Source organism: Scleropages formosus, chromosome 9 (genome assembly GCF_900964775.1).
Source record: "Scleropages formosus chromosome 9, fSclFor1.1, whole genome shotgun sequence".
NCBI classification, from domain to species: domain Eukaryota; kingdom Metazoa; phylum Chordata; class Actinopteri; order Osteoglossiformes; family Osteoglossidae; genus Scleropages; species Scleropages formosus.
This window is the reverse complement of record NC_041814.1, coordinates 16273547-16284976: the sequence shown is the minus strand read 5'-3', so window position 1 is coordinate 16284976 and position 11430 is coordinate 16273547. Positions and strand designations below refer to the sequence as shown.

The 11430-nt window shown below is 41.5% G+C and overlaps 1 protein-coding gene across 1 annotated transcript; it reads right to left on the bottom strand.

Moving 5' to 3' along the window:
- Positions 1 to 1665: 1665 nt before the first annotated feature.
- Positions 1666 to 11136, bottom strand: il23r (interleukin 23 receptor). Its single transcript, XM_029254844.1, has 17 exons — positions 11133 to 11136; positions 10342 to 10390; positions 9784 to 10064; positions 9488 to 9611; positions 9218 to 9387; positions 9005 to 9141; positions 8497 to 8656; positions 8275 to 8357; positions 7577 to 7781; positions 7166 to 7348; positions 6957 to 7055; positions 6661 to 6816; positions 4483 to 4828; positions 4378 to 4388; positions 4174 to 4261; positions 3787 to 3877; positions 1666 to 3402 (listed from the first exon to the last, which is right to left on the bottom strand). Exons 1-17 carry the CDS (start codon positions 11134 to 11136, stop codon positions 2842 to 2844), a joined length of 2748 nt encoding a protein of 915 aa, XP_029110677.1. The 3' UTR covers positions 1666 to 2841.
- Positions 11137 to 11430: the final 294 nt, after the last annotated feature.

Here is an 11430-nt window from a genome sequence, read left to right as displayed (position 1 = left end):
TTGCTTAAGAATCACATGTCTGCAGCCATGTCTCTTTCTCTTAATGTAATGCACAAATTGTATTTTTGCTGAGATGTACGTCGCTTTGGAGAAAAGCATCTGCTAAACGAATAAATGTAAATGTAAATGATAATGCAGTTGAAACAGCTGCTACCTTTTTGGATCTGAAGGTTGTAGCTTCAAATCCTACCTGCTGCTGTAGCACTTATGAGCAAGGAAGTGACCCTAAGCTTCTCCACTTAAAATTACCTGGCTGTATAAATGGGCAAATAATTGTAGGTAGCGTTAGCAATTCAAGTTGCTTTGGAGAAAAGTGCCAGATAAGTGTAAATCAAACGTGCAGCTGAGAAAATGATCGGTGGGGAGTAGATGCTGCATTTCAGAGCCAGGCCATGCCAGGAAAATATGTCCCACATTCCACCAGAATGAGTCTAAATATCTTCCTTGGCTTATAAAGTTCCTTAGCCTGCACGAGCTCCTGACTTCTGTTTTTAGTTGCTCTCTATTTCCACCATTTTATCTACACGTATACATGTCACTGTTGCTGCTTGATAATGATAACTTCTTTATCTGTTATTTGCCGTTGGGTCACTGTCCTAATGGATGTTTCTGCTACAAAACAGAATGTAACCAGTAACAGGGCAGTACAGTACACAGGTTGCTCACATGGTGATTGCCACAGCTACCACACATGAATCATTTCTTCCTTCTCTTATTACGTTATTTACTTACTTTCGGTTGCATAAATCCACGGTGACTTATATACCTGCTCATTTATCCATGTATACTTGTTAAAGAGTACAGCTATAGATTCCTTTGCCTGGCTGCACCACAGCAAGGGCCAGCCTAGGACATGAAGGATAATCTTTAAGGTTGCAAGTTTGTAACTGTGTGTATTATTCTATCTGTTACTCTCTGCTGCCTTATGCATGTAAACAGCATAGTGATGTAAGGCATACAGCATCCAGGTTTCAGTCCCAGGAGGGGCCCTTCTGTTGTACACTTAACAAAGCTTTACCATACACTGCTCCTTTAGCATATTCCACTGTGTTAATGGGTGAACATTATGAATTGCTTTCAGTAAAAGCAGCAGCTGTGAAATAAAGCAATCATAATATTAACAAAACATCCTAGTATCTAGGAAGTCTACACACACACACCATCTGAAACCACTTGTCCCATTCGGGGTCACGGGGAGCCAGAGCCTAACCTGGCAACACAGGGCGTAGGGCTGGAGGGGGACACACCCAGGACAGGACAGGATGGGACGCCAGTCCGTCGCAAGGCACCCCAAGCAGTACTTGAACCCCAGACCCACCAGAGAGCAGGCCCTGGCCAAACCCGCTGCACCACCGCACCCCCTTCTCCACTGAAAACTGAACTGTTTATTACAGTGGATATTTGATGAAATAATGGAGGTAAAGCCTTTATTGTACAATGTAACAGTAGTGTCATTCTTTACATTTGTAATGAAATTACTTAAAATTAAACTGTTCAATACACAGTTTGATTGCTCAATTTAGTAAATTAGAACATAGCACTTTAGTCATTTTAGTTGAAAAAGTCCTAAAATACTCTATTAATATTTATATTTTCCTTTCACAGTCAAATAGTTTTCTGCTATGAAAACCTTTTTTGAAAATAATTTTTTTACGGCACAAAGTATACAGCAGCTGTGAGAACCGTGTGACATTTCAGACATTTCAGAAGTATGAGTGTTTTCTCACTTGATCACATGACCCCATTATTGAAGGACAGTATTTAAGGGCTTCAAGTGCAGCATGTTTGGCAGGACAAATGATCTGAACTCACCTGAAGTTTTAGCAGCTAGCAGCCTAAAGGGAAGTGAAAGGGGTATTTTGCAGGAGCTATGAAAACAGACATGCTGTGCATGCATAACTACAAAGAAGGTTGTGAAAAGACTGGTTGTTGCTAGAAACTATTATTCTGGATCACTGAGTCATAACCAGGCAAATAATAGTTTCCTCTGATACATACCAGGGAGCATTTGTTAGAAAGCATAAAAATTAAATGTTGTGGAAAAAATGCAGTATGCATAGAGAAGGCAGACAGGTGAGGATTAATCATTTCCAGAAAAAAACCTCTGAGTTTCTTTGCACCTGTTTCTTTCCAGTAATCTTACAGATAAACTGAAACATTGTGAATATGAATGAAGGATTTGTCTCTGGCTATACAGTAATCAACTAACTCAGCGTGTTCCAGATGTTTTAGGGGAGCAGCAGGGATTTTCGATTGAGATACGAGTTGCTGTCCATGTAATGCATTGAATGCAGGGATGCAGCAGATGCTGCAGATCTAAAAGGGCATGATGGAATATTGTATTTACCAATGTTTATGGAGTACATACTGACCACAGCTGAGTTCTTGCAATGTACTGACTTTATATCCAGTACAGCTGACTTTGAGGTGTGTGGCTAGTTTTGAAAATTTTAAAAACAGAAATAGCAGAAGTGAAACTCTTCAGCTGTCTTTTCATTTTTCATATAGAGTAGAGACCACCATATTAAAACAGTATTAAAATGTCGAAATGGAACAATGTTCCGTAAACACGCTGTCAGGTTCTGTTACTGATAATCTGTACAATCCAGTGATAGGAAGATGACAAATGTTAAAGCAGTTATCATATATGATTGTTTAACAATCATAATATTTTATCCCTTTTAAATAGGGCTAATGCTAAAAATAGTCTTAAAACGACACATTTAGTGGACTGAGGGGATATCCTCAGTTTTGGTGCAAAATACATCACGCTTCCTTGGACTTCATTGGTTCGCACGTGGGCAGCCGAAGATCTCTTATATCTCCAACTGTGATTATGTCTCAGCTGTGGTCTTCTGTGCCAAATAGTCCTTGAGGAAAATAAGAGGTGGACCCTGCTGGCTTTAGTTTAAGACCCATCAGACAGCTCACCAGATCATCTGGCAACAGCGTCTGCCCATATCTCGTTTCTTCCAAGAAGCTGTTAAAATCTACTAGGCTTTCTTGTTTAGGGGCTAGAGCCCTCTCATCACTGGGGTTCAAGGTGGGCCTGATCCTTGTGCGCAGGCCTGGACTGCACCTGTCCTCACTCACACCCCAGGGCCAGTGTCTCTGGAACTCAGGAGTCTCCATATCACATATTAGGTCTCCTGTGATAAGGCTGTCTTCTGATTCAAGAATATCTTCCTCTGGGGTAAATGGGGTAATCTGGGGTTTGTATCCAGAGTCCTGATACAGAACCACTTTTTCCTGTAATGTGGTCTCAGCTACTCCTTTGTCACAGCTGCTTTCCCTGGATACAGTGCTGTGCAAACGGGTCTGCTCAGATGTTGGGACGTCCTTCACAGGAGTGATGGGTGGGTCGCTGTATACTGACGAGCAAGAAGAATATGAATAATTTTCCTGTGAATAAAAAACATAGTTTGATTATATTAGAATGTAATGCCGCTGTTGTATGTGATTTATAATAACTGTGGGATATACTCATTGGTATACCAGTGCTATTATTGTATTTTAACCTTCCAGCCTTTCTCCCTATTTAGTCATATTCAGTTAGTCTTATACTGTTTTCATCAACTCCAGGAAACATGAGCAAATTTGTGTTTCCTGGTCCTCCTCATCATTTCATCACAGATGGCTAGTGGGGCACAGTAAAGACCTCATTTGACCTTGGCTGTAAACCTGTAGTTTACAGAGAAGCATCCGAGGAGGCCCATCGGAAGCTTATTTGTGTTGAGTGGAAAAGCTAGAAGGTTTTCCTCTTTCCATTTGAAGTTATTCATTTACCTGCAGCATTCTGGTCACGTTGCTGTTTTCAACTTTGGGAAATTTTTCAAAAAGCCACCGAGGTCCCAGATTTATACATGTCATTTTAACCCTGTGAGGTAAAAAAAATTGTTATAACCATTAAAAAAATGCAAATAATCACATAATCAATTATTTATACAAAACACAAGCAAGTAAAGGAGAAAATGCCATCACTGGTCTTTAATTTAGTTCTATTAAAAGTAATCATGTCTTATTCCATATTTTCTTTATTTCTGGATACTTTGCAATGTTTTCATTAGGTCATTTACCCATTTTAATTTTGTGTTAAAAAGACAGTAAGAAATTTGGTCATTGTGTCAAGAAAGCTGTACTGGTGTATATATATATTATTAAAAAATGGATTACCTTCTTCTAAAACATTTCCAGTACATCAAGTTTGCCAAAATGAACAGAGGGATAGTGATGGCAAGACAAACTTTAATACTAAAGCCACCTGCAGAAAAACAGATATGATCAGAAGAGAAGAGACTGAAACAGTATTAATTTCTCAGTAACGTTTACGCGATTATGCAATGAATTGACAGTTTTCTGGTTTCTTTTGAAAATGACCTAATGAGTAGCTGTGATCAAACATAGAGAAATACAAGACTTGTACATAACTTTCATAAAATGTCAAAAGAATCCATTCATCGTGGTTAGATATGGGTGGTGAGCAAATACCAAGTTTGTACCCCAGTGCTTGTTCTCCATGTTCTCATGGGTGTATGTAGACAAATCGTGTTTGACGAAAGAAAGAGATGATCCAAGCACATAAGGTCATCATGTATGGAGTTTGTATGCCAGCAAATGTTCATTGACAGATTTTCAGAGGAGACAGGCGGGGTGAATAGCTGACCTTCAGGAGAGTCCTGGAGATAACCTGGTAGGCCTGGGCACTGGTAGAGGACCCCCTCTCCTTCTGGACCTTCTCCAGCTGAGTTTGAAGCTGAGACGTGAAGGACGAAGCTGGTGGCTGGCTTGTCAAGCCACCTTTGTCCAGCTTGAGGACCTTCGAAAGTCACTAAAAGGACAAGATAGTTTTTGCACTTTTGGATTGACTTTAAGGGAACTTTTTGCTTGAGGACTTTCTAATGAATATTTGTCTTGTCGAGTTTTAAAACCCAATGGCTTGTAAATGTCTGCGCAAGGGTAGTGAAAGCAGGTAACACTTTGGCTGATGACCAAGAATGTCACACACACGCACATCGACTGAAACTGCTTGTCCCGAGCAGGGTTGTGACAAGCCAGAGCCTAACCCAGCAGCACAGGGCGCAAGGCTGGAGGGGACACACCCAGGACAGGACGCCAGTTCATTGCAAGGAACCCCAAGCAGGATTCGAACCCCAGACCCACCAGAGAGCGAGCAGGCACAGGCCAAACCCGCTGCAACACTGTGCCCCCTGTTTACGAAGTATGTCACTGAATGTCAAATACAAATGTTACGAATGTTTGAGTTACAATGTTCCAAGCATTGTCCCATTCTCATATTTTTTTTTAATTTTAAGGTTGAAGTTAATAAGAAAATTGAAGTTTAACACTGAGACTGCCTACAGTTCCATCCAGTGTACACCCTGCCTATGCTTGTTGCCTATTACTCGTGAATAAATAGAGTAACGTCTGTACTATGAAGCTTTCATGAAATGTAACTTTGTAGTAAAAGTGACATAGAATTTATGAACAAATGGAATTACGAAGAGGAATATGTACACCATAAGTAGCTTGTTAAAAATTAGTTATAAACACAACTGAACTTGAAAGTAGGGTGTTCAAAAGAACTTGTTGATGTTCTGTTGCTGTCTTTCCTTCCTGTTGGGTTAATTATAGATTCCTTCAGTGTCTGTGACCCAGCTCAGTGCAGGTGCTTGTTATTCAGAGAAGTTATTTTCCCTCTTGTTATACACCAGTTCATATTGCAATCAAACTCCTCTGACTTCACCTAAGAGACCACAAGGTGTTTGGAACAGCATGTTATCGCAATGAAGGAAAAAATAATATGCAAATAAGGCAAAACACATTCAGATGTGGTAAAAGGTTATATAAGTTACAGTAAGTAGGTAGCACAGTCTTTAAAGAACAGCAATTGTGAGAAAAGGCAGCAAATTCAGATTGTGTTGTACCGGTCAGTAGGTATTTAGTCTAAATTTCTCCAGTGCATCTATAGCCTTTTATAAAGAAATTCACTCACACACACACACACACACACACACACACACACAGTCTACAACCACTTACCCCAAGTAGAGGTCACAGCAAGTCGGAGCCTAACCCGGCAACACAGGGCACAAGGTCAGAGGGGATGGGGACACGCCCCAGACAGGGTACCACTCCACCACAGGGCACCCCAAGCAAGATTCAAACCCCAGACCCACCACAAAGCAGGCCCTGGCCAAACCCGCTGCATCACCGCACCCCCTAAAGAAATTCAAGCTCTGCCCTTTTCAAAATAGGACCAGGCCTAACCAGTGTACTGTTTATGGTCTTATAGAGCTTGAACTTAGAATCTTTTAGCAATGTAGGGTTGTTGAGGTCTCCACAAAGGGAGCTTCATTGCACATTGTATCAAGAAAGAAAACCCACCCTTATACCACGGTAACACTGGGTGTATATTGCTCCTCTTGTGATTCAAAACGGGAGGGGAACTGAGTTACTGGAACCAGAATGCACAGTTTCAGTAAATAATAATAATCCTTTTTCAGGTTTTGCACGGTTGCAACAAGTGCAGGTAAGCAGACTGAAGCATTCTGAGGGATTCGTTTGACTAAGAAAGCACAGTGTGAGCGTGCACACGCTTCCCATGCGTCTCTTTCTCTCTGACACAGAAAAGCTACATAGAGCCAGCTTGTGTTTTCTCACCCTTTTGAAGGTGTTGCCCACTGGCGCACTTCCTGATGTGCACAGTGTAATTTGCGATGAAGCCTCTCTGCTGGTGCAGCTCCAGCTCTTCCCAGCGGATTAGTATGCGGCTTTCTTCAGCTGCTTTGATCGATACTTTAGGCCCAGAGAGCGGTGCTGGAAAAGGGTGCAAGTTGTGGGAACTCAATGAATCAACACGAACAGCTTGGTTGCTGTTAAATGTGTAGATGACGGTGGAGTTTGTGAAATGATGCCTGACGGATTGTGTCACTGCGATCATAGACTGCTGAACTTACGTTCCTCTTTAGAGTATACCCAGGCAGAGACGGGATAGGAAGAACCGCTTGACGTTACTGAGTACAAGGAGATGTGAAACCTGAAGCCAGGCTTCAAACCTGCAACATCCAATCAGTATTGTTTAAGTTTTTCCACCGTTTCTTGTTCTTAAAGACATATTATACCATATTGTATTGGTTATTTTCTGTTGACATGCTTTTGTTCTCACCTTCGATGTATGTAGAGTTCTGTTCAGCTGGTAACCTCTTCCATTGCAGGTCCAGAGAAGTGCTCTGCCATTGGGCTATATAGCAGACTATTGATGCAGACTTGTCAGCGTGCACGACCCACGCTAAGAACACGCCGTTGTTACCTGCGGGAGCCAGTCGTGACACCTGAGGACCTGGCAAACCTGCAAAGAACGAAACCCCTGTGAGTAGCACGCTACGCCGCACCGAGTGCCGTATGAATGATGCAACTGGAAAAATCATCGCCTTCATCAAGTCTCAGGTTCATACTTTACTCTTTTAAGTTCATTTTAATGTGCACGGACAGCTGCAGAACTTCCAGGGCCATGTTCATACTCATTTCTTTTGGACTAAAAACTCTCTTGATTACATGGGCAAAGTATGGAGATCACCTGTCTGTCTGAGGGTCAGGGCTGATGGCGGAGAGCTTCCTGCAGATGTGACAGCGGAGACGAGAAGAGCGTTCACTCCACGGGGCAGCTTTATGGTGCACTCCGTGACATTCGCTGCGCAGCTCACTGTCTTCTTCAGCCCGTGCTGTTCATACATAAGCTTGTAACACACCAAGACCCCACTGTATTCTTCATAAGCTAGGGGCTGCACAACAGAAACATGCCGAAAAAAATCAGTCATTGCAGGTTTTTTTTCATATTCCCGAAACATCTGTTCCTTCAGTTGAATTTCGCTGTATTAACATTACTGACCTTTGCCATCTGCAGCATTCGGTGACATCATAAAGCTTGCACAGTCACCAGAAAGGAACAACATTGCCTTTCACCAGAGGGCGCACTGTGATCAACCTGAGCTTTTTCTCCGGCGATCGACGTTAGACCGCAAGTAGAGCAGCTAAGTAGGGCAACATTTTCTACACCCATTTAATGTGGTGAGCTTCTGAACTTCACTGCAGATGTGACTGTTTCGAAACAGCTATAAAACTCACGGTTTGTCTAGACATTCTCAAAAGTATGATTTGATACTAATTGCAGCGGCTATAACGTGAAGCCAATACTTTAATCAAGCTATAGGCTGCTATGTGCTTATTTCTATAGAAACTAACAATGCTTTCAAAGACAAGTAGTGAAACTGTTACCTTCCATAATACGGTCACATTTTGCACCCGCTTGTCCTGAGTGCTTTCAAGTATTCGCCATACATCCAGTTTTCTAGAAGGAGCTGCACACGGGAAATGTCAGAAAAGAAAAGTATTACATAACAAAAAAAAAAGCACATGGGTTTTTTGTAACAGAGAGCAGGCACAGAAAATGGTATTTTTGGTCTGTATAAAAATTGTCCATTATTATGGCTGTGGTACCAATTCCAGGGCTCATCCTCTGCACAGCTGGACTCCACAGGCTGCATTTAGGCCTTTCTCCTTGAGTGCAGCTCTGAATCTGGAACTCGTACTGGGTCTGAGGCTGGAGTCCATCCAGTATCAACTCCCCTCTGCTGGCGTCAGAGCCATTCCTGTCATCCTGTACAACACACCCATATCATTAATCCCAAGTGAGCATATATCTCCTAGACCTGTAAATTCTCAAAGTCTTTCAGAACATACAGTGCTCAAACACAGCAGCAACACAAGCTGTATTTGTAAACTCAGAATACTTCAGCCTAGATCCAGTAGGTCCATTTCTGGGAAATATTTACCTAGTTAGTTTTATACTGTGAGAAATTCCTGTATACGTTGGTTGCTGCTTCTTCTTTTGTGGTGTAAATTGCTTAAGGTTTATGCAGCTGCTCTAATCTGTGAATGTCTGCTGCCATAAAGGACACTGTGATTTTGCTATTTAGAAGTATCTAAAACGTTGCTCGAGGCTTACCCAAGATGTCATTCCATCTCTGGTTACTCCAAGTCTAACTTTTCCCAGCATCACAGATGGTTCAGAACTCTGCCAGCGCAATACAGCTGAATTATTCTTGAAGTCTACGCTGATGATTTTAGGGGTGCTGGGTATTTCTAAAACAAGGAATAACGGAAGATTAGATGCAAGTAATGGTGTGAGCAGTATTAATCCTAAAAACACTGAACCCACCTACATCCTTGGCTGACAGCAGGAATGTGTCGGAGACAGATTCTCCAAGTCCGTTACGAGCTGTCACATCCACAGCGCACTCCCCGCTCACACCAAAGACGGACCATGGGACGTGGAGCTGAGCTGCATCATGGCTCCTCTCATGAAAGTTGTAGGTTCTGTTTTCACTGCTGGTTTGAGAGGGTCCCATTTTTGTTAGTAGTAGCAAAAGCCCAGATGAAAATTGGTGGCTGCCTTTTGTGGAACGTAAAAGCATTACATTGGTCTTACTTTTTAAACGTCACATTGTAGCTGGTGGGTATGTGAGTTTCTTTCCCTTTGTCCCAGATACAGCTCATGTTCTCTGAGTCCCTTGGGCCAAAGCATCTGAAGTTGGTCGGTTTATCCGGAGGATCTATGGAAAAAGGCTATGTTACCAGTTCTGGAATGTCAAGAGAAATCCTTCCATGCTGAAGCCTTTAATACTTTGTTGCGCAAGTTTACTGTAAAACACCACGGCTGAGGGACAGGAACTTGAGGATTTCTTACAATCCCCTTTTGGAAACAGTACTGCCTTTCTGACTTACAGCCGGATCGGAAGTTCTTCCCACAGACGGTCCGCTTGTGGCCATCCTCGCTGACTATGCATTTCAGCTCCAGTGTGGGTGTCCTGATGTCGGTCAAGTGGAGCATCACCGCAGAGCAGTTGAGCACCTTCAGGGGCGTTTGGGCCAACTGGTTGAGGTACACAGAGAAGTGTCTTCCACAGCGCTCCTTTTCTGAGCGGCAGAGCACATTCAGGTCCGAGCCCATCAAAACAATGGGGCCAGCATCCACCTGGAGCACTCCTGCACACGTGATGCTAATACTACCTGAGGGGAGATACAGGGTCTTTCAGTCAGGCAGCATTGCAACATGCATGTTTCTCAATGGTTACAGAAGTGTTACATGTGTCACTGCATTATATTTTGCAACTGAAAAAAATTTTAGTGATGCTGTAATTATCAGTTATGGTGCAATTCTGTGAATTGAAAATAAAAGGTGTCATATGCGCAAATTCCAAATACTCGTTTCAGTTTAATTTTAGCAGTATAATTACTCAGATTTATCTTACAATTTTTACAATAACATTAATATTGACTTACGTCCAGTTTTCCAGTAAAGGAGGCAGACAAACACCATCACCCAGAATTTCTTAAAGAAATCCATTTCTTTACTTTTAAGACATCATTTGGCTGTCCATGTGTGAAAGACAAAAAAAAAAAAAAACATGTTGCTGACATTTTTCCCTGCTTAATCTGACAGTCTTTCTGACAGACACACACATTTCTTTAGATACTTTATTTAGGACTTCTCACCGATTCTCAGTAAAATCCAATTCCATGAAACGATAAAATGTAACTTTTAATTTAGGGTTAAATGGCATTTAATTCATATTCTGTACGTTTTAGAATTTACTGTATTTACTATACAAAAATGTCCCACAGAAGTAACTAAATCTATACAAATCTATGCTAAAATCAGTGGCCAATCAAACAATCTAAAACCGAAAGATTTCTCTTTATCTGAGACATTGACAAAAATGATGGCAAATGCATAAAAAGATAATATCAAAGTTAATAGAACCAAAAAACTGACTCAACATTAAAGGAAATTTCATTTGTTAACTTTCTGAGATGTCATACAAAGGGCAATTTGTAGCAACCTAACACGTTGTTTCATATTTTGCCCTCAAAGTTAATTTGAATAGCCAGCGAAAAGTCAAGCGAGTCAGCTGTGAGTCAAATACTGAATTCACAGCGGTAGTTTGAGCACGATGCTGATAGTGACAAAGATGATAAGAGTGTAATCATGGTAAATGTGGAAGATCTGATGATATTTGAGGATGCAACTATTTGTCCAAACACTAAAAATCGGAAGTGCTGAAATTTCATACCCATAAGTAACAGCCCCAGTTCGAGCACTACATCATCTAAAACTCTTGTTTCCTCACATTGTCTCATTTAAAACATTTTACATCTTGACTTTATTTCGTCTTGGAGGCTACTGACCTACATTGCAGGGTTGTGAGCATAAATTGAAAGTGAGACTCAATCTTCAACTCAGTGTCCTACATTGTCAAACATCTTTTTGACCACAAGTTGAGCTGAGGGCAACCTGCTTTCAAGTTATGCTCTATCCATGTTTAACAAATACAAACAGGAATACTGAGATTTTTACAAAACAAAAGATGA

Excerpts from the sequence above, each read along its gene's own strand:
- il23r (XM_029254844.1), bottom strand. Across the intron at positions 9,612-9,783 it reads GAAGAACTTCCGATCCGGCT|ATCCTCCGGATAAACCGACC; the intron begins GTAAGTCAGAAA and ends CTTTTTCCATAG. Across the intron at positions 4,829-6,660 it reads TGGGCAACACCTTCAAAAGG|TGACTTTCGAAGGTCCTCAA; the intron begins GTGAGAAAACAC and ends TTGTCCTTTTAG.